This window comes from Pinus tabuliformis, chromosome 6 (assembly GCF_031772625.1).
Source record: "Pinus tabuliformis cultivar Carrire ecotype Pingquan chromosome 6, CPIR1, whole genome shotgun sequence".
Lineage (NCBI taxonomy): Eukaryota > Viridiplantae > Streptophyta > Pinopsida > Pinales > Pinaceae > Pinus > Pinus tabuliformis.
Genome location: NC_142292.1, coordinates 847061008 through 847088598, shown reverse-complemented (window position 1 = coordinate 847088598; position 27591 = coordinate 847061008). Strand labels below are relative to the sequence as shown.

The window sequence follows — 27591 nt, the reverse complement described above, 5'->3', positions numbered from 1 at the left end:
AAGTTCTGCATACCCATCCGATCCTGTTTTAAGTCACATGTTTTGTAACTTGCTAAATTTAATACAAGATGCCAAGCTTCTACCTAGATGGTGGCTTCAATTGCTATCCTCAACTCGGAACTGAGTCACAAGAAGTTTTTTACCCATCATATATTGAATGCACTTACGTGGTTGTCTAATTAAGAATATCAGAAAATTGGAGATTTTTCTTCTAAACATCAAAACTACTGATAATTCTGTATCTGCTTGTTTAACTTTTAGCAGCCATCCCTACTTTTCTTGCCAATTATAATCTACAAGAAAGGAGTAGATTTGATGGACAGTTTATTTGGCAGAAACAGTTAAATCACTCTTCTATTTTGTTAAATAAAAAAAGACAAGGTAATTTACTCACGGTTCTTCCCAAGGCATGAACTTCTCAATAAAAAGGGTTTAGAATGTAACATAATGCCCTCATTTTGGTGTCTTCTAGTCGTCACCCTCTTGCTATTCAATCATATTTTAGGCCCTCTGATCTTGACTCTATATGGTCTGGGAATTGTTTTTGAAATAAATAAGATCTTACATTTCCTATCAGCCACATTATTTGATGGAAAAGTTCCTTTGGGAAGTAAGTCTTATTTTTATCCCTTCACAGTTGATCCCTTTGCGTATACATATACTTAAAATATTGCATTCATTTGTAGATTGGCACTCGCCTCAGTAAGTATTCAAGCATACAACACCGAACATACAGCTAGCATCTTGCTTCCTCTGAGCAGGCAAAATTTCTGTTGACTTCCCTAGATGTCCAGAGCTGTTGTAGGTCACACTTTTCTATGTGCACAATAGTTTCTACTTTGGCATCTTTTAAGTGGCACTTCGACTTGTAATTTGTTGACCCCTTGAAATGTAAGCAATATTCAGAAATTAATCTAATATTCTGAAATTGCCTTTCAATGTTTCAGTGTGAATATACAAAATTTTAATTTTTATATGCTATCTTAGAAAATCAAGTGTACAAGTCCACATTTATTTTTCACCAAAAGATAAAGGAGTGCAGGTTATATCAACTACCTATTTCTCTCTCTGTTTGGCAATATATTATTTATTCTTTTTTCACTGTTCTAGAAAGGGAATGAATTGATAACTATCTATTTTCACGTCTCCTTAAGATTGGAAAATAAAGTAATACTAATTTACAATCCTAAGATAGGGGAACATAAAACTTACAAGACTTTTTCATAGTAATCTTCCATTGTTTCTCTCCAGCAAGGCAAAAGTTCTAGCATCTCCAGGCACATATCATTAGAACATTATCAAGAGTCAAGAATAATAACATATCAAACCAGAATCATAACTCAAACGAAAGAGACATTAAAAACAACTCAGGAAAGTTACAGGCAAAAATGAGAGACTAATCACAACATCCAAACAGGATCAACGAATAGAAAACATATCTACACATGCATTGATGCAACTAAGATAGAAATCTGAATTTGGATGTTTACAACAAAATATTCCAACCCTTCTGCAAAAAGACAAAGCATAATATCAAATTCAATGTCTGAATAATTTCCACAATTGTTTTGTTTCGAGTAAAGTGTTAATGTATCTCTACTATCCCATACTCTTGAGATTATGCCTCCCAGATTCATTCAACTACAAAGAAAAATTCTTATTGATTCATTTTGCTCTAACTGCCAAACTAGTGTTGCGGGGGAGCGCCCCCCCTCTCGATCCCGCTCCCAATCCGCGCTTCGGGCGGGAGCGATTCGGGAGCGGGTCGGGAGCGCGCTCCCTAAAAAAATTTGTGCTCCCTGTTTTTTTCAAATCGACATAGGGAGCGTCGCTCCCGTCGCACCAGGAGCGATTTTTACAACCCGGGAGCGGTCGGGGAGCGATTGCTCCTGACCGCTCCTGGGTTATAAAAATCGCTCCCGACAGCGATGAGCGACGCCTGGAAAAAAAAAACGCGCGAAAATTAAAAAATAATAATAATAAATAATAAATAAATAAAGTGAGGGAGGGAGGGAAGGAGGAAGGGAGAGAATATAAATAGACCCTCCCTCACATTCATTTCATCATTGTTTGAGAGTGAGTGAGAGTGAGAGAGTGAGAGTGAGAGCAAGAGAGTGAGGAGCAAGGAGAGAGCAAGAGAGAGCAAGGAGCAAAAGAGTGAGAGAGCAAGAGAAAGCAAGGAGCAAGGGGAGATTGAAGAGCTTGCAAGGGGAGATTGGAGGCCAAAGAGGTAGGCTCTACACTCTATTCTAGCAATTTTTTTTAATGTTCATTCCTAAATAAATAAATAAAAAAAAATTCTCTATTTCCCATTCCCATTCCCATTCCATCTTTTGCAGATTCAAAACTTCAAATTTCAAACATCATGGTTATATTTCTTGGCATTTTCTTCTTCTTGGTTCCTTTTTTAGTTATTATGGTGTTGGAGAGTAGAAAAAAGAGGGTTGAAAATGAAGAAGGGGATGAAGAAGGGGGTCATAGTGGATTTGATGAAAACCCCGGTGAGAAGGAGCTGGAGGAGAGTGGACATGAGTCAACTCAAAAAACTAAACAAGACCAAACCCCATTGTGGAAATATGTTAATAGGCCTGAAGCAGGGAAAGGGGGTGGAACCACTAAATTTCATTGTCTCCATTGCAACAATAATTACACAGGTTCATACACCCGTGCCAAAAAGCACCTCTGCGGGAAAAGGCCATGGGATGGAGATAAACAAATAGGAATCAAAACTTATATAGGTATGTTAGCAGCAAATAGAGCCAAATACACAAGGGAAGAGGAGGAAGCCCAATACAAATCTAAAAAATCAAAGGGTTTCTTTGAACCAAGCTCACAATCACATGCACAAAGAACTCCTTCAGCATCCTCCCAAGGCAGTGGATATGGAGGAACAGGGTCACCAAGTTTAAGGCGTAGAAACATATCAGATTTCCTTGATGAAGGGCGTAGGAATGATATGGATTCAAAAGTTTACAGGTTTCTCTATGCATGTGGGATACCATTCAATGTTCTTCGCTCACCTTATTGGTACGAAATGGTTTCTGCCATAAATGATGCCCCTAAAGGATACAAGAGCCTTGGGTATGACAAGGCAAAAACCGTTGGACTTGATCATGAAAAAGCAAAAATATCACATTCTTTGAATAGAATGACAAGTTCTTGGACTAACCATGGGGTGTCCATTGTATCTGATGGATGGACAAATGTAAAAGGCAAGCCATTGATAAATGTTCTTGCTATGTCTGTTAGTGGTGCCATCTTTCTTTCAGCATATGATTACTCAGACAAATTCAAGACCGGCATCAACATTGTAGAACCATTACTTGAAACAATTGAGCGTATTGGGCCATACAATGTCATCCAAGTCATCACTGATAATGCTCCTAATTGTAAGGCAGCGGGAGCAATTATTGAGGATAAATACCCCAACATATTTTGGTCTGGGTGTTTGGTTCACACAATGAACCTTTTGATGCATGATATTGTTAAGAACAAAAACGAACAATATAAATGGATTGGTGATTTGTACAAGAGAGGCAAAGAAATGATAAAATTTATTACAAATCATAGCAATACCCATGGCCTTTTCCGCAGTCACTCAAGATTGGAGTTGTTGAAGAGTGCAAGGACTAGATTTGGTAGCTATTACCTCACCTTCAAGCGGCTTTTGAAGGTAAGAGAGTCATTGGCTAGCATGGTATCAAGTCCACACTGGCAGGTATTAAAGGAAAGGGCTACAAATGCAGCTGACAGACAAGGTTTTGAACAGGTGGAGGATGCCGCTCTAGATGGTATGTTTTGGGCATGTGTGAGGCAAGTATTGGATTTCACCAAGCACGTTTATCACATGATTCGGTTTGCAGATACAGATAAACCAGTGATTGGCGAGGTGTATGAGCAGATGGATACCATGTTGGGGCAAATAAAAGATATTGTTCATAACAATGATCCCAACTTGTATAAATTGATTCACGATTGTGTGTGTATACGATGGGATAAACTTAATGTTCCACTACATTGCTTGGCGTATATCCTTACGCCAAAATACTACTCTGCATCTTGGTTGGGCCAACTTGCACCAAGGGGTGGGGTTAGGGTCAAACCCCATATAGATGAAGAGGTATCTACAGGATATTTGCAAGCATTAGAAAAGTTGATACCTGACAGGGAGGAATGTGCTAGTGTGCGTCTTGAATTAGGCAGATACTTCAGTTGCACTGGTTTGTTTGGTACCTTTCATGCAATGGAAGATAGAGACAGATTTGATGCTCTCACATGGTGGGAATCATATGGCGGCCAGGGACTTTTGCCAAAATTGGCAAAAAAAAGTTCTCTCACAGGTTGTAAATACTTCTTCTGCAGAGAGGTGTTGGAGCACCTACAACTTCATACATAATGTGAAAAGAAACAGACTCAATGAAAACCAGGTAGAAAGCTTGGTTTATGTGCACTACAACTTGAGGTTGTTGAGTCATTACTGTGATCGGGCTTATGAGGATCCAACATATAAAATTTGGGACAACCACCCAAAGGATGATAATTTGGAGGATGGCACTATACATCTTGAAGAACTGGAAGCGGAACTTATGAGAGAGGAAGATGAAGCAATAACCATGCCACCTCCACCATCCAATAGCAGTGCTCGAGTTCCGAGTCTTGTTCCTTTGCTGTCGCCGCCTCCATCTACACCCTCACGTGGAGGGCATGTGCCTTCTGGTTCTGGTCGTCGGTCTGTGCGGGAGGAGACTCCTAGAAGACCACCACGACCTGCTCATACATCAGACACTTCTCGTGGCAAGGGCCACATGAAGTAGTAGATAATAGATTTACAGTTTACTTGTCTTTTCTAGTTTCTATTAGTTTTCATAACTGTTGAGTCTTGACTCTTTCATATCATAATGATATTTTTTGTAAACAATATATGACTGTGACAATCTAAGTTTGAAGTTTGAAGTTGGAAATTATAACTCATTGGTAATGATTCTAAATTATGAATATGATGCTTCGTGAAAGTTGTTTCATTTCATTTCGTAATTCATTTTATAACATTTCATTTCATGTTAGATATTATTTCTTGTAATGGTTAAACTTAACTTACAAGTACAACTTTGGTGATCAATGATGATAAATGTTATATATTGAATTTTCAATTTTGAAAGCTTGAAGTTGAAACTTTAAGATTGATGAATCATGATTCACGAGACTCAATATGTTGTATGTTACTAACTTGTGGATGTGGTTGATGAAGATTATAACTTCTAGATGATTGATGTTATATGGTTCAATGATCAATCTATGTTTTTTTATGTTTTTTATATCTAATTCATCATTCTACATGTTTTTGTTGACATATATGTATCAAAATATAAAAAATATATATATTATATAGAAATCGCTCCAAGATTCGCTCCCAAACCGGGAGCTTTTGAAAATGTCGCTCCCGCTCCCCGCTTTCGCTCCCGCTCCCCGCTTTCACTCCCACTCCCAAGTAACACTGTGCCAAACAAAAAAGACCACAATTTCCAGGAATTGTACTCATCGAGACCACGTTATTAGGAATGCAATCCTCTTCAGCATCACTCAAGTAATGAGGTCGCGAATAGAAAAACAAATCTCCGGGAATTGTAGTAATGGAAACTATTACTGCAAAATCTAGCAGCCTAGTGCAAAGCCTCACTTAGCAATCTTGGTCTTAGGACAACAATGGGATCCCACCACCATTGTCACCTCAGTGGTTTCTCCCCTATTGTTTTGTGCTTGGATATTCTCCCAAGGAAGGCTTCCCTAGCAAGACTTCTAGGTTAGATGACCTACAATTGGAAGCCAAATAGCTTTCTAAAGGATTAGTAGCTAAACACCCTGTTACCCACCACCAGTGGATGACCCCCATAGGAGAAATTTTCTCCTAGATTTCTCTTCGGCCGACAGCCGGCTGCAACCACCTAATAGCTTTGATGTGCTACTTTTCTCTGCCCCCTGAGCCAGCCATTGTGTATCCTGGCTCATCTGTCATGATCATATGTTTGAAAGTGGGCCATCCAATCCCAAAGGTATGGTTTTTCATTATGTAATTAGGTGTTTATGAGTTTTTTTTGGGCACACTTGGGCATGGATTAGAGGGTGACTTGGAAGAAGAAAAGGCTTTGACTGTACTCTTCTTCCCTTACCTCAATTGGGGGGGTTAATCATGTATCCTAGTTGTTAATTTTTGTAGCATCGGTGTTGATTTTTGGTGGCATCAGATGTGTTCTAGCTCCGAAATTTTGTGGAGGGGCTACAATACATGAGATCTCCAGAACCCAAAAATCATTTGGAGAAATTCCACCCGGACGAGGAGTTATTAAATAATTAATATTTTTAATGGGTTCCTAAGTCTAAACTTAGGAAAATAAAAATATTAATGGGTATTAATAAGAATATGGGTGAGAAACTTCTAAGTGACGAGGATCAAGTCTATTTTAATCTTAACCGTTGATTAGGGACTTAATCTCGACCGTTGATTCATCAACAGGAAAAGTATAAGAGGAGGCATGAGGGTCACTTGAAGATACACTTTAGAGATCAAAGAGTTTGATTTTTTTGGGGCGAGGTTTGCTGAGAAAATCGAACAACTGATATGTTACAAAAGAGGGGCAAGGATAGTTGAGGTTGGAGGATCTTCTCCAGGACCTCGAATACATAGCAGAGAGAGGCAGAGAGACGCCAAAGGAGGCAGCGCAAACCCGGGGAGACTGAAGTTGGGCCAAGAAGGGCCCACACATTTCCAGCGAAAGGGAAGAGCCACCCTCCAGCAGAAATCTGAATTCAGCCTGGGGAGCAGCAGAATCAGCCAGAAAGGTTGACGTCAAAGCTCCAGGAGGCAAAGGACATAGCGCAGTGCTTATGCAATGTTCCAGTTTGCTCCACGCAGGCCCACACAGCTACTGCAAAGGGGCAGCGCAGTTGTAGCTGGGGACAGTCAGTCCAGTTGTCGGAACAGAGAGATTTTGCTGGGTGAAGTGAGGTAATCTCACTTAGGTTTCTGCCAGTATATTTTTATCTCTGTAACTGGATAGCCGAGAGGGCATCCAGAGTTGTATTCAAAACTACTGCTTAATAATAGAAAACCCTCAAAGCTGTTGCACCGGTTTTCCCGCATTGGGTTTTTCCGGGGACGATTGTCCAAAAATAACGGTGTCCCTTGTGTATTTGTCTCGTTATATTTCAGTTCATGATCTGTATGTATGTGTAGTCTGCAATAGTGTTTTCATCATTGTTTAAGTAATTAAATAAACTTGTTGAATGTAAAAACAAGTAGGAGATGATAAACCAATGGTTGCAGTAGGATTTCTGATGTGTAGATTCAGAAATTTTCACATGGTATCAGAGCATTGCAGATCATAGGAGACTGAAGACACTAGTCGGGAGATCCAGAGAATTTGTTGCAGAGAGGTAGTTGTCCTGAGTGACAACGTTGTTCCAGAGCCAGAGACGCAAAGGGAGAGTGACGCAGTGCAAAAGAGGTGACGCAAAGGCTCACGCAGTGCCTACGTCAACATTCTGAGCTAGGTGAGGGTGACGCAGTAGCTAGGAGGAGCCCACGCAGTAACTGCGTCAGCTGTCTAGGCCAGCACAGAAGCAGAGAGGGGCAGATCAGGCTCACGCAGAGCCACGTCATCTTTCTGAACCAGGAAGGAGTGACGCAGTGGCCAGGAGGAGCTGATCTAGCTCACGCAGTGATTGCGCAAAGCCAGAGGAGCTCAGATTCTTTAGTTGTCAGGGCTAGGGGAGCAGAGCAGATTCGATCTAAGGAGTTGGTGGGACGCTGTTGCTGTTGGTGCAGAACAATGTCTGTGGAGACAGAGCCGAGGTAGAGGGAGTCACTGCCTTGACAGATTTCTAGCCAAAGAAATCTAGATCCGGGTTGCAGCAGCAAAGGAGGATTGGAGAGGAGTGATTCGACATTTGGTCGAAGGATTTCCGTGAAGGAAATCAAGACTCAGAGGGAGTCTAGAGGAGCTTGTTCCTTAAAGGGTTTCTTGCACCAAAGAAATCCAGGTCCAAGTCTTGCCAGATTTACAGCAAGAGAGAGAGAAGAGAACTAGTCCTATTTTTTAGCAGAGATGGCAGTGCAATAGGTTGAGGGATCAAGACAGATTGGATGGATCATCCAATTTTGTCATCTAGAAGGCCAGGATCCTGGAAATCCTAGATAAACATCGCATCAAGGACTATGCCTTGAAGGTAGTTGTTGTTCCGGTCGACGTTGATCCGTTAAAGAAGTACAAGGAGGCCCAAGCTAAGGCCAAGTGCATGATCCTAGACGGGGTCAAAGATCATGTAGTACCACACATTGCTGAGAAGGACACAGCAAGGGAGATGTGGGAGGTGTTGACCACCTTGTACCAGGGCTCTTCCGTCCAACGGAAGATGCTATTAGAAAATCAGTTGAGACAGTATCAAATGCAGAAGGGAGAGGAGATCGATCCCTTCCTTCTCAGGTTGCAAGGGATTCGCGACCAGTTGACTTTTGTGGGGTCTACACCAGATCCTGAGTTCATGGTCAAGACTGCCCTGAATGTAGTCATCGAGGACTGGGAGACATTTGTCCAAAGTATCTTGGGCAGAGCGACTCTCCCCAATTGGGAGGAGATGTGGGCAGCTCTTCGACAAGAAGAGATCAGGAGGTTGACCAAGGCAGGGGGTAGCGGCAAAGGAGCCCAGGTCAAGGAGGAGGAGGAGGATGCAACTCTCGCATCATCAAGACAGCAAAGACAGCCGAAGAGAAAGAAGAAGGATATTACGAAGGTCAGATGCTTCAAGTGTGGGGAACTTGGACATTATGCCACTCAGTACCCACGGAAGAAGGGCAAGGAGGAAGCTTCTGAATCGAAGGCTACTATAGCAAAAGTTGACAAGGAAGGCGAGGATGACAATTGTGCCATGAGTGCTCATGCGCCTCTGTAGAAGAGGTGGGGCGACATGGAGTTGTAGTTGAGAGGACTACAAGGGGGCAGGATCCTTGAGGTACCCAAACTCTTGGATCACATACAGCTACGGGAGCCCTTAACGACAGTAGCAAAATGACAGGTGTCGGTTGGAGCGAGATGTGATGGAGCGACAGTGGCAGAGCTAGAGTGCCAAAGTCTGAGGCAGCGCAGTGGATGTTGTAGCAATGAGAGAGGTACAGAGCAGTTTGCAGCAGCGCAGTAGCAGCAGAGGGTCAGCGAAGATTAGCAGCAGAGGTAGCTTCAGCGTCACGAGGCATCCAAACTGACCAGCATGTCAGTGCTTGGGTGAAGTTTTAGTTACTTACTTCTCAGTAACTGAGTTGCAGTGCAGCAGTTAGTAGTGGCAATGCTATGGGCAACATGATGCAGCATTTTGAGAGAGAGTTGTAGTACAGATGTAGCAGTGGCAGAGTCATGGACAGCAGTACAGGAAGCAACAATGCAGTGGATGAAGGGCATCAGGTCAAGCATCAGCAACACAAAGGACCGATGCAGTGGATCAGTGTAGTACTTACGTTGAGAAGTGTTACTAGAGCACATTCCTCGCTAAGAGGGAGTGTTGATTTAGGGTAGCATCGGATGTGCTCTTGCTCCGAAATTTTGTGGAGGGGCTCAAATACATGAGATCTCCAAAACCCAGAAATCGTTTGGAGAAATTCCACCCGGATGAGGAGCTATTAAAATAATTAATATTTTTAATGGGTTCCTAAGTCTAAACATAGGAAAATAAAAATATTAATGGGTATTAATAAGAATATGGGTGAGAAACTTCTAAGTGACAAGGATCAAGGATGTTTTAATTTTAGCCGTTGATTAGGGACTTAATCTCGGTTGTTGATTCATCAACAGGAAAAGTATAAGAGGAGGCTTGAGGGTCAATTGGAGATACACTTGAGAGATCAAAAAGTTCGATTTTTCTGGGGCGAGGTTTGCTGAGAAAATCAAACAAGCGATCTATTGAAGCAAAGGGGCATGGATAGTTGAGGTTGGAGGATCTTCTCCAGGACCTCGAATACACAGCAAAGAGAGGCAGGGAGATGCCAGAGAAGGCAGCGCAGACCCAGGGAGACTAATGCTGGGCCAAGAAGGGCCCACGCATTTCCAGCGAAAGGGAAGAACCACCCTCTAGCAGAAATCTGAATTCAACCTAGGGAGCAGCAAAATCAGTCGAAAAGGCTGACGTCAGAGCTCCAAGAGGCAGAGGAGGCAGCGCAGTGCTGACGCAGTGTCCCAGTGTGCTCCACGCAAGCCAACACAGCTACTGCAAAGGGGCAGCGCAGTTGTAGCCAAGGACAATCAGTCTAGTTGTCAGAACGGAGAAATTTTGCCAGGTGAAGTGAGGTAATCTCACGTAGGTTTCAGCCAATATATTTTTATCTTTGTAACTGGATAGTCGAGAAGGCATCCAAAGTTGTATTCAGAACTACTGCTTAATAATAGAAAACCCTCAAAGTTGTTGCACCGGTTTTCCCGCATTGGGTTTTTCTAAGGACGATTGTCAAAAAATAACGGTGTCTCTTGTGTATTTGTCTCATTATATTTCAGTTCATGATCTGTGTGTATGTGTAGTCTGCAATAGTGTTTTCATCGTTGTTTAAGTAATTAAATAAACTTGTTGAATGTAAAAACAAGTAGATGATAAACCAGTGGTTGCAGTGGGATTTCTGATGTGTAGATTCAGAAATTTTCACAATCGGATGTGTTCTAGCCTTGAAATTTTGTGGAGAGGCTAGAACGCATGAGATCTCCAAAACCCATAAATCGTTTTTGGAAATTCCGCCTAGAAATGACTTAATTAGATTATTATTTAGTTTTTAAATATTTCCGAAGTCTCAACTTAGGGAATATGACTAATTAATCAGAATTAATTAACTCAAGGTGTGAATGTTCTAGAGACTCACACGAATCGACTTCAAGTTAATCCTAGCCATCAATTAAAATCTAACCTTGGTTGTTGAAGTCTCAACAAAGGAATATAAGAAGAAGTCGATGGGGCTTGGAGAAAATACTTAAGCGGTTCGATTTCATGAGCAGATCGATTTCCTCAGTAGTAGTAGTCAATTTCCAGAGAGAGAGCCAGTGAGATCGAAGCAGTGAGTGAGGGGCAGGGACAGTGATTCGAGGGAAGATTTTCCAGATTCGGGGAGGCAGCAGCAAGTGAGTCGAATTACCCCAAAGAGGCAGCGTTGAGGGACTGCGTAGTGCTTTAGTCACACAAATCGATTTGTTGAGGAGAAAAAATTGTTCTCAGTTCCAGAGCCCGAGAAGGATTCCCAGAGAGCTGGAGAAGTGATTTTCTCAGCATCCGAAAGCAAAAAAACTTCATCTGAGCCCAATCCAGAGCAAGTCGTCCAGCCAGCTATGCCGAGCACCACAAACGTTGACGCAATGCTCCAAGAGGCCGAGTTTTGATAGGGAAAGTCCAACCAGAGATTGCCTGTGGGAGAAGGGTAATTCCCTTCAGTATTTTACTCAAATTTTCTTGTTGTTTGGATAGCCAGTTGGGCATCCATAGATGTACTCAGATTTCACTGCTGCATAATAAAATAAACCCTCACTGCTGCACCGGTTTTCCCAAGTTGGGTTTTTTCGGGGACATTGGTCCAAAAATAACTGTGTAAATTTATGTGTGTGCTAGCATTTCTTCCAGCGTTTATTTCTTCCGCAGTTTTATTTGTGTAGGTTGCAGTGTGATTGATTCAGTATTTGTTGTAGCAAACAGTAAATAAATTGTTAAAAATTAATTTAACAATTAGGAGAATTATTTCCAGTTGTTGCAATAGGATTCAAGTTTCCAAATTTTCACATGGTATCAGAGCATAGATGATTAGTCGAAGAGCTCAGTAGCAAAGGAAGAGGGAGTTTCGTTGTTCAGTGTGGGCAGTAGATCGAAACCCTGGTGGCAGCGCAATCACCTTAGCCAAGAGGCCGAATTTCTTGAGGAGATTTGTTTTTTCTAAGTGTGAGGCAGAAAAATTTGATCTCTCTAGATCGAGGGATTCTAGAGGCAGAGGGAGCAACCCAGTATTTTCGCAGAGCAGATCTCTAGCTGGACGCAATAGTTTTGCAGCAGTTTGCTAGAGCAGAGCTAGCATCAGGTGGAAGAAGAGCACACACTAAGGGAAATTTTTCCTTAGGGAACTTCTAGTCTCAAGAAGTTCGATTTCCCTTGCAGATCAGCAGTCGTTGTGAGCAGAGTTTCTCACTCCAGAAGGGAGTGCAAATAGCTGGGCAGCAGTTGAGCAGAAGGGAAGAGGAGATTTTCGACATTTGTTGAGATGGCCACTGTTGGGCTTCGAGATCAGGATAGGTTGGATGGTGCTTCCAACTATGTCATCTAGAAGGCAAGGATGTCCTTCCTTCTAGATGAATATGGCCTGAAGGCATTTATAGATGCAGTGGTAGCTATCCCCAAGGATGTAGATCAACTGAAGGAGTACAGAAAAGAGATGGCGTGGGCAAAGAGGTTGATCCTAGATGAAGTCCGGGATCACATTGTTTCACCCATAGCAGCGAAGGGAATTACCAAAGATATGTGGGAGACTCTCTCCATGCTATACCAGGGCACTTCCGAGCAGCAGAAGATGTACTTAGAGGAGAAGCTGAGATGCACCAAGATGCAGAAGGGGGAAGGCATAGACCCCTTCCTCACCAGGATTCAGGAGGTCTGGGACCAGTTGTCAGTTGTTGGGGCAGCGCCTCAACCCACAAAGCTTGTGAGATTGGCACTCAACAGTGTCTCTGAGGAGTGGCAAGTCTTTGTCCAAAGCATATTGGGCAGAGACAAGCTACCAGAGTGGGACAGGATGTGGGCTGACTTGCAACAAGAGGAGTTGAGACGAGCTCTAGTGAAGAGCTCCATCAGTGGCAGCAGCGGTGGATTGAAGCAAGTGAAGGAGGAGGAGAATGTGGCCCTTGCATCGAAGGGTCCAAGTCAGGGACAGGGGGAGCAACGAAAGAAAAAGAAGGACCTGTCGAAGGTCAATTGCTTCAGATGTGGTGAGCTTGGTCACTGTTACCACTCAAACCTGCAGGGGACCTAAAGGGGTTCCTAAAAGGGCAATTGCTAGGTCAAGGGAAACTGTGGAGACTTAGCCCACTGTCACCACAACTAAGTCTCCCTGCTCTTTACGGACTTTCACCGTTGGGAGGAGTCTCGGTAGTGTAGGGATTCACTTGTAAACTATATGTCAATGGATAGGTAAGAAGTGATCCTCAAAACCCTTTCCCAAGGATGGAGTGAAGAATGGAGCTAGCTTGCTCTTTAAGCAAGGGACTTGGTCCACCAAGGATAAGGGGTGAGGATTGGAGGGTTAATGGACAAAGGATAGGCTTATGAACAAGTTTCTCAATCCCTATAATCCTTGGGAAAATTGGATTCCCAAATGGTCCTTGACAAATAGTCTTTACTAAGAAGCGGGACCACACGGAGCCAAGTGGACCCAGCGCAGGTTCGAGGATGGAATGTAGCAACCAATGATGTTTCTGTTGACCACTACATGTCAACTACCCATAGCAGTACACCCCCATTTTTTGAAAAATGGATAGCACCTGATCAACGTGTCCGTGCCATTCGACTATCATCATCAGCCTGATCATGTTATTTTGTAAACCTAGTCTGCATGTGTAAATTGTAAATAATCTTAGCAGATCTGTGTCATGTAATTACCTAGGTAAACATAATCCTAGTGATGATCTACATTCCGGAAGGTTTTTTGTCTCACCGATCCATGATCGGGAGAGTTTTCCTTCAACCTAACCCCAAAAGTCGGAATGGATTTTGTCATTAGAATCTTAGGGAAGTCCTAGTGTGTTAGATCGAGTCTATGTAAAAGTGATTTGATATAATCCTAACTATTTGGTTAGGTTATTACAGATTGTTTGATCTGCTAGATTATATTTGTGTCGCAGAACTGGGTCGTATATGAGAGTCTATGTCAAATGGGTTTTCCCCCTTGAGATGTAAAAATGTAAAAATCATGATGTAAAGTGTCTTGAGGGTTGGAAAATGTTTTATCCCCTCATAAGTCTTAAGTCCTAGGTCCTAGGTAATTTTTTCCAAAGGCTAAGTTCGAGGGTCCAATAAAATAATAATAAAAATATAAAAAATAAAATAATAATAAGTCAAAGTTTTGAGGAAATAAATGCAAAATTTTAATGTTTTAACATATTAAAATGCATTTAAAATTTCGACGGATGAGATTAAAAAAGATTTTGATCCTCATCGACGATCGAGATCACTTTGACATGGATCACTCGAACTAGGAAATTTTTCTTTAAATACGGTGTTAGGGGTCATTTGAGATCATTCGATCTGTGAGTCTTGTGCTAAAGAAAGCTCTCTTGTAGTCATTTTTCATGTGCAATAAAGAAAGACTTTGGGGTTGAAATCTTGCTGGTGTTACTCTTCCGGAAATGTTGTAAGATGTTTTATTTCTGTGCATGATTTTAATTTCAGCCATTGATGATAGCTTTATGAAGAGTGATTTTAAACACAAGTATCTTGTTTAGTCACTAGGGTTTGAATGGTAGTTAAATTTCTGAATATGATGGCAGGTATCTCCATTAGATCTGGATTTTAGTATCGTTTTCTCCCTCTTTGTTAATGGTTGAAGTAAGCTGTGCAGGAAAATCTTGATTTCGAAGATCAACGGGTGTTTGGGGAAGTTCTTGGCTAAACCAGCGAACTCCTGAGAAGCATTTTCTGAAGAGCCCAGCCAGTTTTGATCCCGAGCTTATCATTAGAATTTCTGTTGCGAATGCATGAAGGGTTTTCTGAAGCACCTCATATCGAACTTAAAATTTTGAAAATATTTCTGTGGCATACTGACAAATCTGGCTATTTAGGCCTTTAAACTGTGAAAATTGTAATTATTTAGCTGGTTTTAGGGTTATTAGTTTTGTTTCTTACATATATTATCTCTGGGTGTTTGTTTTTGTCATTACAGGTTACAGATCTGAAGGTGTAGTCTTGTTCCGAAGCCAGATCTAGGCCCTGGAGGGTAAGATCTGGCCTCAGCATCATTTTTGTAGGGATACTCTTCAACGGATTTTCAAATTTTCTGAAAAATTTCGAGGGTTTGATCAGCAATCTGCTATTGCTCAGGGATTTATTGTGTTACAGGAGCATTTTGAAAAAAAAATTAGGGCAAACTGCGTTCATAACCACGCAGCCCTCATCCGCTACTCCAAATCTGCGCTCTGTTTTATATATTTCCACAGTCATCCCATTCCCCATCGTAGCAGCTCCTCCCTTTGCGGCTATCATCCAGCTTCTTCGTCTAGCTCCACGCAGCTAGGTTCCGCTTCACCCTCACTCTCTTGCGGCTCCCTCTGGCAACCCAAGTCTCCTCTCTTCACGTAGCCTGCCCGCACCCTCATTCCGTATTTGGCCCATCTCTCTGCAGCCTTATCCACGCAGCCTTCTCCAGCGTTTTCTACTCTCACTGCAAATTGCATTTCTCAACCATCGAATCCCTTCTCTCCACGCAAGCCTGTCACATATCTGCGTCCTTCCCACGCAAATCCGCCCACACTCCTTTTTCCCATCACAAACTCTCTCCACGCCTAAGCAATCTCTCCCTTCAAGCCCTGCAGCCTCTATCTGCCACGCTTTGCTCCTCCATCCCTATTTGTGCAGCTATCTCAGCCTGCCATCGAATTACCAAAACAATGGGCAGTCTTCCCTCTCCAGCGCTCCTTTCCGTCTAAACTCAGTTCTCGATTCCCTCTAAACCCTCGTTGCTTGTCCTCGATGTATGCCCACGCAGCCATTTCAACACCTTAGCCTTGCGTGAAACCTTCCATCTCTCCCATCCGCAGTCTTCTCTGTCTTCTGCGTGTTGTTCTGAGCTGCCAAACCCGTGTTCCTTCCCTCGGCCTTCGCTCGAGCTTTTGTTCCTTGCCGTCGACTACATCTACACTGCATACATACATAGCAACCAAAAAATTTCGATTTTTTTTGTATATACGGGCTAGGGTCATATTTCGTTTTGTTTTTATACGTGTTGGTTAATAAATTATATGCGGTGTATATATTTCTTTTAGTTAGGGGTTAGGGTTTAGATATATATCGATTTTCATTTTTGTTTTCTCTTTAGTTAGGTTATATATATATATATTTTTAGTTTATGAATTTAACTTAGGACTTCATAAAAAAAAAAAAAATTAGATTTGATTTAGGTTTTAGATTTGACTTTTTATTTAGATTTTAGATTTATTTAAATTTAGTTTTGTTTTGTTTAAATTTTGACTTTAAAAATAATATTAAAAAATATCAAATATAAAAAATAAATAAAAATATAAAAAAATCATAAAAAGCACCAAAAAGTTCCTTTTAGTTTTTTTAGTCTTGTTTTATTTTAGAATTTAGTTTTTCTTTATGATCTTGGTTTATCTTTTAAATCATTTAAAAAAAAAATTAAATTTAAAAAAAAAAAATTTAAAAGAAAAGTTTTTGTCATTTTACATAGCTAAACGCGCTTAAATTTTATCTAAAGATTAGCTATATGAAAGTGGTAACTGGTTAGCATTTAAATTTTATGGTTATTTAAAGCATTTTATCTTTTGAGATTTAATTGCTAAAGCTTTGTGCATCTTCTGAATATCTTGCATCTGGTGAAATGAATCATTGCTTGGATTATATAATGCTCATTACATGTTGGATATTTTGTAAATATTTTCAAACAATCGTTAAATTACTTCATAAGCAGCAGCAGCTAATTAATTACTTGGTTTTCATTAACTCCATAAGGCACTAGTATTAATCATTTTTTAATCAAATTATAATCTTTGTTGAGCCTTAATCAAGTATTCGATTGCCTTGTTGTGTCTCCCGAACCGGCTGATTCACAGTTGGTTCTTTTCTATCCCATAGGGTCTACCCCCCTTAACCTGCTTCAGGGAGACGGCTTAAACGAAGAGATCGGGAATCAGGGTGACAGCCCCCGGTCTGAGCATTGTCGCGGTGCCTAGACACTCTGTGCGACAACAGTTCCTATCCTGGACAAAGTGAGGGCAAAGGACCAAACAAGAATACTTTCTTCAAAAGGTTGAATTGATCCTATTGAGGTCTAGCCTTGGGGATGCCTAGGCACAATTCGATCCTAAAGCTAGGGCTTGAGATTCCCGGAGATTCCACCATTAGAATTGCCTCAAATTTGGAGGAGAGGGAGGGGACCCACCAACGCAGTAGCCTATAGGAGATCGAATTTTTTCCTTGGGTCAATTCCCGGGAAATTGATGCCCTAGGTGACCTAATGGGGCTAGACTTGGGGAAAAAGGGGAAAATGGTTAAAAGGGTTGAAATGATCACCCTTTTTGAGGGATCAATGCCTAGTTCACTTGGGGATATGGAGTCAAGGATAATGATGAGTAAGAACTTGGTTTCTTGATCAAGGAGGCCCAGAAAGTCAACTTCGTCCAATGTTGAGAGAAAGAAAAGAAAAGTGACCTTCAAGCATTTATACTTCAAAGCAAATGATGCAAGCTTCTCGAGATAAATAAATATCTAGGACATTTCATTCATATAACATTGGCCCATACATTAAATTAGCTAAAACATGCTCAATTCCACATTTCGATAATGCAGCAACTAGCCCTAATTTTAGCAGTATGCAACAAGACGAATAATAGAATCAAGATTTACTTACAACATTATAGAGTATATCCAACTAGCATTTCGTTTGCTCAATAAAGCTCCAAGACAAGAGAAATAGCCCAAATCCATACATCAAAATTCATCCATCTCCAAAAATATCCTCCAAGGAAAAAGTGCGAAAATTCTCTATGATTAGAGAGATCCTAAGTCAAGTGATGATACAAATGAATGTATCTAACATCAATATATAGCCTCCTAAGGAGTTCGGATTAGCCTATGGGCCCCTAAAGATAAAATAATGTGCAAATAATAACTCCTAATGGTGACAAGCCCACCATACTAGCTCATAATGTAAAAACAAGCCTCACAAGGGGCCAAATAATGATGTGTGCATGTCGTAGGGCCCTTTAGAGGCTCAATAACATCGTGAAGTGCCATATTGAGGAATAAATCCCTCGGAATATAATGGACAAGGGGGTGGCCCCTTGTTCTCCAACTATTAGACTTTTGGTGCTCTCACTAGGTCTGAGGCCACATCAATGACCCCATGGGTCTCCATGTGAACCGGAGATGCCTGTAGATCCTCTACAATGGTCCAAGTGGTGAAATGGATGTTGCCATGACATCGTACAAGTGTTGGGGCATCTGCCAACAGTGTGGTGCTCCTGTGGGGGTCCGCTGGGCATAGTGTGCCAATCATGTCACCATTGTCCCAAAAGTGGATCGCTAGTAGTCTCTGAACATCCATGAAGTTCTCAGGAGTGTTGTCTACTGCTGTGGAGACCCATGGCTCTCTATGCACACCCTACATGTGCCAATGTGGGCCTTTGGGGCTCAGGATCCCATATAGGGAAGCCAAACCCAAATGGAAACCACTTGCAATCCTACATAAGTTCCAATGCGTCCCCTAGGCTTCCAGTACAATCAGTCATTAGAATAATCAGGTAAAAGAGCTTACAAACCATGAATAACAAAGTGGGCACTTCATGATGGCATGCCCTTCCGTAGTGGGCTTTGGCATGTGCTAGTGTCTCCAAACTCCAAAGGGGGTTAGCCAAGTACCTTATTAGGTGGTTTCAACCCTTAGAGGGGATAATATGTCCAAGGTACACCATTCTATTGGGGGTGGTAAGTGACAAATAGGTGAGATGGAATAGGGAATGAGAGGGGCAGTCCTAGGCCGCATAATGGGGCATAGGGGTAGCTAGATAAGGGGAAGCCCACACTTGGGTATATAATGTATAGGAGGGAGCAGTCGTGGTACATGAAGTTCCCCAAGCTTGATTTTTCCACCCTTCTTTATATGCCTTTTGTCTTTTATGAATTTTCTTAATTAACTGCTCAGGACTCAAAGGACAAGAGCATGATGTGTAAGATATAGTTGTAATTACCCCCTTTTAGGTAGGGCGGTTCATTGCCCTCCAGGGGTTGGGACAATCATGGGTTCCTGAACGATAGAGGAGGCTCATCTAGGGGCTATGGAACCAAGGCGATGGCCAATGATTGGGGTAGAGCTCATGTAATGGCTTTTGCCCATGTGCGAATTATTTTTGTCCCGGAGATCTTTTGCATTTTGTGGTACAATTACCTGTTAAATGTGGCCAATTATGCTTTTCACTTTTTCTTTTAATTGCTTCAACCTTTGGGGCATCATTCTAGCACTGACCCAAGGTGGGGGCAAGGGGATAGAAGGCTAGCCCTATGTGGACCCAGGTGGGAGAAAAGATGAATGGGGGTATAGTGAGTGGAAAGGGAGTAATATGTGTGGGTAAAGAAGCGGGACCACGCACCCAAAGTCGGGGTTTCCAAAGTAGTACAACCCTAGAACCAAATGGTTAATAAAGGAGATCCCACAGGACTAAGATCCAAGGGTAACAACCAAAATAGATCAAAAGGACAGGAGCACAAACTAAGCCCACTATTTCCGCCAAATCCCCCCACCAATCCATACCCAGAAGTATCAATGATAAGTAAACGCAATACTCAATTACCAAATGACAAGACATACCTTTAGATTTGGGAGGCCCACCTTCAAACATACAATCAAAACAGGTGGGTGAGGGACCACATGGCTGGCTCAGGTGGCAAAGAAATGGCACAACAAGTTAATAGGAGGCATCAAGGGGCTGTTGGCTGAGGCTCATCATGCAGAAAAAATTTCTCCTCGGGATATCACCCACGAAGTGTTGGGTAACATCTGGCTCCAATTGGGACGTGATATCTCGAAGAAGAGGACGAGGTTGCTCAAACAGGAGGTCACGAGAACTCCAGCAATCTCTTGGTCACCGTAGACCTGTTATCTGCACATGTCAAAGATCAAAGCCACGAGGCAGAATGCTTTTCACGGTGTCTTATGATCACCCATGCTTAATGTTAGCCCATAAACCAACAAGAAATAAAATATGCATTTTTTTTATTTATTTTTTTTAAATGCAATCTAATCTATCATGAGAAACATCATATGCAGTTAGTTCTAATGCAAAAATCATCATGCAATGCATCCTACCCTAACATGCATATGATAATGCTAATGCTAAGTGTAATCATAAAGTCAGTGCAACCAACATATCATCGTATCAATATACATATGCTTGCCAATATGATTACTCATGAAACAAAACCCAAAGCGAATGCGGACATAATCAGATGGGGGATGAAGTGGGTGGGAGGTGGGAAAACATGATCTCCATTCGAGGTAAAAGGAAACCCTAGGAGAAGGAGAATAGGTCAATCCAAAAGTGCGGGGGTTTCCCTCTAAGTACACAATGGTGGAATAAAAGATCACTCTCAAGAACTCCCTATCACAATCATTGCTTACAATCTTATGCTTTGTAGATGCCACAAGGTCATGATGAGGGGGGAACAAAGGGTGAGGGAAAGGAGGAATGCAACAAATAGGTTGCTCACGGTGATGGTCACATTGGAGAGGGGAGGTTGTGGGGTGATCATAATCCTGAGGGTGTGTCAAAGGAGATAAAGTATATTCAATGAGGGGTTCTTCCTTGACACCATACTCAGAAGGGGGAAAGGGCTCATGGTCACTCGAGATCATTTGAAAAGGGGCGAGGGAATCACTCGTGGAAGATTTGAAGTGATGAACAAGAGGATAAGGAAAAGGTGGGGTGAAGTATTATATTCAACGAGTTTTTCCTCCTCAAAATCATCATTTTCATGTAAGGGAAAATAATGATCCTTCTTTTCAAGGGTATCGATGGATATGTCATCATAAATAATGCCTGAGAGTAAGGGCAGACCATTCTCAACCTCGTCTTCCTTGTCGATGTCATAAATGGGAGCACAATCAAATTGAGGACCAACAATTTCCCATTTCCTTTTTTTAATGTGGAAGTAATCTTCAATGTCATCTTCCAAGGGGCTAATGGGATCACCTTCCTCAAGGTTCTCAAAAGGATATTCATCAAGAGTAATATCCTTGAGAAAGGTAAGGTTAGTCTCAACTTCACTTTCCATGGATTCATCCTTCCCAACATATGTGTTCTCCAAATCATCCTTTTCATCTTGTGGACCTAAGGAGGACTCATCTTCCCATTCATTACTTAGATTCTTAGGGTCTTGATGATTCTCGATGAAGGCTTCCTCTTGAATGCTCAATGCAGGGCATACTTGAAAATGTGTAAGAAAACCATCAACGAACTCCTCAATAGATGAGATGCTCCTAGGTTCGTGATTTTGCAACCATGAGTTATGACCATAGAGGGAACTAAAGAATAACAACATAAGGACATCTTGGTGGACCACTTTCTCCTTTGAAGTATGTGCATTAAATTGTTCCACATGGTCAGTTACGGAGCTTGGGTCACCATCAAACACTGGCATCCCAAGTAGCATCCTTCCCGCGACATGATTAGGATGTCCAGGGATGCTAGCAATGTCCAAAGCGAGAAATTTATGAAAGAATGAAAGCCTATTTGAGGTATACATGAAACATAAGTAGGAGTCGCCAAGGTGAAATTAAAGATGCCTAGAAAAATGTTTGCTTCACCCTACAAGCATCAACCCTAAAGTTCAATGAAGAACTAGGGCTTCATTCTTCCAGTGGAGTCACCAATAATGATATGTCAATATGTAGTATGGAGAACAAAACACATGCTTTGTGTCCCCGACAACGGCGCCAAAAATATTACCACTCAAACCAGCGGGGGACCTAAAGGTGTTCCTAAAAGGGCAACTGTGGAGGCTTAGCCCACTGTCACCACAAATAAGTCTCCCTGCTCTTTACGGACTTTCACCGATGGGAGGAGTCCCAGTAGTGTAGGGATTCACTTGTAAAGTATATGTCAATGGATAGGTGAGAAGTGATCCTCAAAACCCTTTCCCAAGGATGGAGTGAAGAATGGAGCTTGCTTGCTCTTTAAGCAAGGGACTTGGTGTGAAAATTTCTAACACGAAATTCTACTGCAGTAACTGATTTATTTCTCCTGCTTAAATAAGTTATTTACAAAACCCTTCAGTAAACATCAAAATAAATTCTATTGTAGTTGTCACATAATAGCATAGAGAAAATACCAGTGATATACAAGCACAAGAAGCAATCACGTCAACACAGTTATTTCTGGACAATTGTCCCCGGAAAAACCCAATGCGGGAAAACTGGTGCAGCAGATGAGGGTTTATTTATTGTTCTTTAGCAATAATCTCTTTACAAGTAATGATTTTACAGAATATAAAGACACCTCTGAGAGAAACACCTGAGACAATTTTTCCCCTTGCTCTGGAGAAAGTTGACAACCCGGAGACCCTTCAACCTTCACTGCATCACCTCTGCGTCACTTCTGCGTGAGCACTGCGTCCCTTGCTGCATTGTCTCTCTGATCTTCCCTCTACGTTGTCCCTTTGATGCTCTGCATCACCTCCTCCTCAGTCTCTGACTGATGTTGATGCCCTCCTCTTCCTTCACCCTACAACTCTCCCTGTAAAATCGAACTCCTTCTCCTTGAGAATCGATTTCCCTCGGGTTACTGAGTATTTGCCCGATGTGTCTCCAAATGACTCTCAAATATTCTCTTATAGTTTTCATGTTGATTATTCAACAGCCGAGATTAAGTCCCTAATCAACGGCTAATATTAAAATAGACTGGATCCTCGTCTCTTAGAAGCTTCTCACCCATATTTTTATTAATACCCATTAATATTTTTATTTTCCTAAGTTTAGACTTAGGAACCCCACTAAAAATATGAATTATTTTAATAACTCATAATCTTGGCGGAATTTCTCCAAACCATTTTTGGATCTTGGAGATCTCATGTATTATAGCCCCTTCACAAAATTTCGGAGCTAGAGCACATCCAATGCTACCCAAAATCAACACTCCCTCTTAGCGAGGAATGTGCTCTAGCAATACTTCTCAACAGAAGTATCACACTGATCCATGGCATTGGTCCTCTGCGCTGCTGATGCTCGATCTGTTGCCCCTCATCTACTGCGTTGTTGATACTCCACTTGCTGCCCCTCATCTACTGCGCCCATGACACTGTCATTGTCACTGCTACATCTGTACTGCAGCTCCCTCTGAATATGCTGCATCATGTTACCCATAACACTGCCACTGTTAACTGCTGCACTGCAACTCCCTGTACTATCCGCTTCTGCTACTGAAATGGATTCTCAATCATCCCCATCTTCTCCCTGAAATAAACAAACTTTGTTCTTCATAGAGCCTTGGTGAGAATGTTTGCCACCTGTTCTCCTGTCGGGGTGTACCGTAACTGTACTGCCCCTCGTTGGACACAGTCTCTAATAAAGTGACCCCTGATGTCAATGTGCTTCGACCGATCATGAAAAACTGGATTCTCAGAGAGCTTGATGCAACTCTGATTATCACACCAAATGTTGGTCACTTCCATCCTTCTCCTGAATAGATTCACAAGCAACTTTCTAAGCCATATGGCTTCACACGATGTTGTGCTGGCTGAATAGATTCAGCTTTAGCTGAGCTCAAAGCTACGGATTTTTGTTTCCTACTACACCAGGAGATCATCCCTGATCCAATGTTGAAACAGTACCCAGTGGTACTTTTCCGATCTACTGAACTTCCAACCCAATCTGCATCAGTGAACACACTCAACCTAATGGCATTGCCTCGAGTGTACATTAGTCCATGCTCGATTGTCCCTCGTATATATTTGAGAACATGCTTGGTTGCCGCACAGTGCGCCCTCTTTGGTTCCACCATGAACTGACTGAGGGTGTTGACAGCGTAACAAATGTCTGGCTTGGTATTGACCAGATACATCAGGGACCCTATGAGCTGCCTGTACAAGGTGGGATCAACTTCTTTATCTTCAGATGCATCAATCTTCTTCCAGTTGGTAATCATTGGAGTAGCCATAGGTCTACAGTCCTGCATTCTGAACCTTTTCAGAATTTTTGTAGCATATCTCCCTTGTCCAAGGAAAATTCCATCCTTCTGCTGCCAAACTTCCAACCCCAAAAAATAATGCATCCACCCCAAATCCTTCATGTCAAATTTTGTAGCTAGGTTTTCCTTGCAATCTTTGATGAGCCTAGATGAACCTATTAGAAAAATATCATCCACATATAACACTAGAATTAGAGGCTCATTCTCTACAATCAGATAGTAGAGGTTGGGATTTGCGTCACTCTTGACGAATCCCATCTTCTGCAAGTAACCATCAATTCGACCGTACCATGCTCTAGGCGCCTGTTTAAGCCCATACAAGGATTTCTTCAACTTGCATACATGAGATTTCTTCTCATGTGTCTCAAAACCGTCTGGTTGTTCAATGTATATTTCTTCTATCACCCTGTTCAAGAATGCAGCCTTGACGTCCATCTGGTGAATCTCCCACCCCATCTGTGTTGCAAGGGATATCACGGATCTAATAGAAGTATACCTGGCTTTTGGGGTGAAGGTTTCTTCGTAGTCTATCCCTTCCTTCTAAGCATACCCCTTAGCCACGAACCTGCCCTTGTATTTCTCCACACTACCATCTGTAGCATATTTGACCTTGTAGATCCATCTCGAACCTACAACTAACCTGTCCCGAGGCCTAGGCACCACTTCCCAAACATCATTGACCATTATGGAACTCTATGTCTCCACCATAGCATCTACCCATACTCAATGCTGAATGGCCTCCTGAAAACCAGACGGTTCTCCAACCTGAGCCACCAAGGCTTGGTACCTATTTCGTTGTCTACGCTCCCTTTTCTCGTTCCTAGGAGCTCCAACAGAATCCTTTGCATCCCGTAGTATCTGTCAAAGTTCTCGACTCGTTCTTCCACTGGTAGTGGGTAGATCTATTTGCTCCTCCTCTTCCTGAGACTCCACCTATTGCGATACCTCTGGAATTTTGTCTTTAGGAGAAATATTGGTGCTGATTTCTGCTGGCCAAAGTGGTTGGACCAATGGATCATCCTTTGACTACTCTTCGAAAGGCATTTCTTGGGATTTCCTGAAAGCTTTGTCCTCCATGAACTTTACATCCTGTCGAACTACGATCTTCCTATTTCCCGGAAGATAGACTCTATATGTCGTAGCATTCTTGCTATATCCCACTAGATATCAATTTTCTGCAGTTTGATCCAATTTCTTCCTCTTTTCTTCGGGTATATGGCAGTATGCCAAACTCCCAAATATTCTGAAATGACTCACCTCAGGCTTCTTACCAATGAAGACACTCTCCGAAGTAATCTTACCTAATGCCCTGTGAGGAGTCCTGTTCTAGACATACACTGTTGTGTTGCATGCTTCTGCCCATAGAAATTTGGGCATATCTTGATCATACAACATCGCCCTTGTTGCTTCAACAATAGTCTTGTTCTTCCTCTCTGCTACTCCATTCTGCTCTGGATTATAAGGAGTTGTCCATTCTCTTTTGATGCCTTCCCTTGCGCAGAAATTAGTGAAGTCCTTATCAATGTATTCTCCACCATTGTCTGAGTGCAACACTTTTATCCTCTTTCCTGTCAGATTCTCAACCAGAGCCTTAAACTCTTTGAATCGACTAGAAACCTCATCCTTGGTTTTTAGAAAGTAGATCCAAGTCTTCTTGGAATGGTCATCAATGAAGGTGACGAAGTATTCGGCACCACTAAGAGCTTTCGTGGACATGGGTCCACAAATATCTGAGTGTATCAATCCCAAAACACTCTTAGCCCTACTGTTACTTTTGGAATAAGTTGCTTTGGCATACTTGCCTAGTGCGCACCCTCTGCATACATCGTCTCGTTTGGTACTCAACTCTGGAACTCCTGTGACGGTTCTTCCGAGAATTCTTAGAGCCCCATGGTGCAAGTGTCCCATCCTCCTGTGCCATAGTTCATTCAAATCTTTTTCCCCACTGCTGCCTATCAGTGCCATTGGAGATTCTAGTTGTAACTTATACAACCTGTTACTTCTGACTCCAATTTGGGCCTTCTTTTTCCAACTCAGATGTTTGACATATACTTTCTTCCCAATGAAGAAAACATCATAGCCCTTGTTTTGTAACTGAGATACAAAGAGTAAGTTCATCCCCAATCCTGGCACATGCAACACATTGGTCGCTTGAAGCCGATCCCCTGCTTCTGTTTGAAAGACTATAGTACCTCTCCCTACGGGGGTACATTTTGACTTGTTTCCCATGGTGATTTGGAAGTTCATCTGTTCTTCTTGATAGCTCGAAAAACATTCTCGTATTCCTGTCATGTGCGCAGAGGCTCCACTGTCAATATACCAAACCTCAGATGAAGCAGAGCTTGCTAAGCAAGCGACTTCTTCTTCTAGTCTAGAAGCTAACATAGAATAGTTGTGATCCATATTCTTCGTGCTTTCCTCTTTCCCGGGAGAACTACGTGAGTCCTTTTGAGTTGCTGCCCCAGCATCATGCTCCCAACTCATTGCAGATTCTCTAATCCTATTGCCCGATCTCTGCTCTGATACCATGTGAAAATTTCTAACACGAAATTCTACTGCAGTAATTGATTTATTTCTCCTACTTAAATAAGTTATTTACAAAACCGTTCAGTAACAAAATAATTTCTACCGTAGTTGTCACATAATAGCATAGAGAAAATAACAATGATATACAAGCACAAGAATCAATCACATCAACACAGTTATTTTTGGACAATTGTCCCTGAAAAAACCCAATGCGAGAAAACCAGTGCAGCAGATGAGGGTTTATTTATTATTCTTCAGCAACAATCTCTTTACAAGGAACGATTTTACAGAATATAGAGACACCTTTGAGAGAAACACCTGAGACAATTTTTCCCCTTGCTCTGGAGAAATTTTGACACCCCGGAGACCCTTCAGCCTTCACTGCGTCACCTCTGCGTCACTTCTGCGTGAGGACTGCGTCCCTTGCTGCGTTGTCTCTCTGATCTTCCCTCTACGTTGTCCCTCTAATGCTCTGTGTCACCTCCTCCTTAGTCTCTGACTGATGTTGATGCCCTCCTCTTCCTTCACCCTGCAACTCTCCCTCTGAAATCGAACTCCTCCTTGAGAATCGATTTCCCTCGGGTTACTGAGTATTTGCCCGGTGTGTCTCCAAATGACTCTCAAGTCTTCTCTTATACTTTTCCTGTTGATGATTCAACAGCCGAGATTAAGTCCCTAATCAACGGCTAAGATTAAAACAGACTTGATCTTTGTCTCTTAGAAGCTTCTCACCCATATTTTTATTAATACCCATTAATATTTTTATTTTCCTAAGTTTAGACTTAAGAACCCCATCAAAAATATTAATAATTTTAATAACTTACAACTCAGGTGGAATTTCTCCAAAAGATTTCTGCGTCTTGGAGATCTCATATATTCTAGCCCCTCCACAAAATTTCGAAGCTAAAGCACATCTGATGCTACCCAAAATCAACACTTGGTCCACCAGGGATAAGGGGTGAGGATTGAAGGGTTGAGGGAGAAAGGATAGGCTTATGAACAAGTTTCTCAATCCCTATAATCCTTGGGAAAATTGGATTCCCAAATGGTCCTTGACAAATAGTCTTTATTGAGAAGCGGGACCACACGAGGCCAA

General features: G+C 41.9%; 1 protein-coding gene across 4 annotated transcripts in view; it reads right to left on the bottom strand.

Annotated features, from left to right (window-relative positions):
- Positions 1-27591, bottom strand: part of LOC149261528 (kihadalactone A synthase LFS-like) — a 231141-nt gene that overhangs the window by 97732 nt on the left and 105818 nt on the right. For all 4 annotated transcript variants that reach the window (XM_089422358.1, XM_089422366.1, XM_089422360.1 and 1 more), the window contains one exon: positions 1213-1264. In XM_089422358.1, the coding sequence (XP_089278484.1) occupies positions 1213-1264 (52 nt within the window). The remainder of the gene's footprint in view (positions 1-1212; positions 1265-27591) is intronic.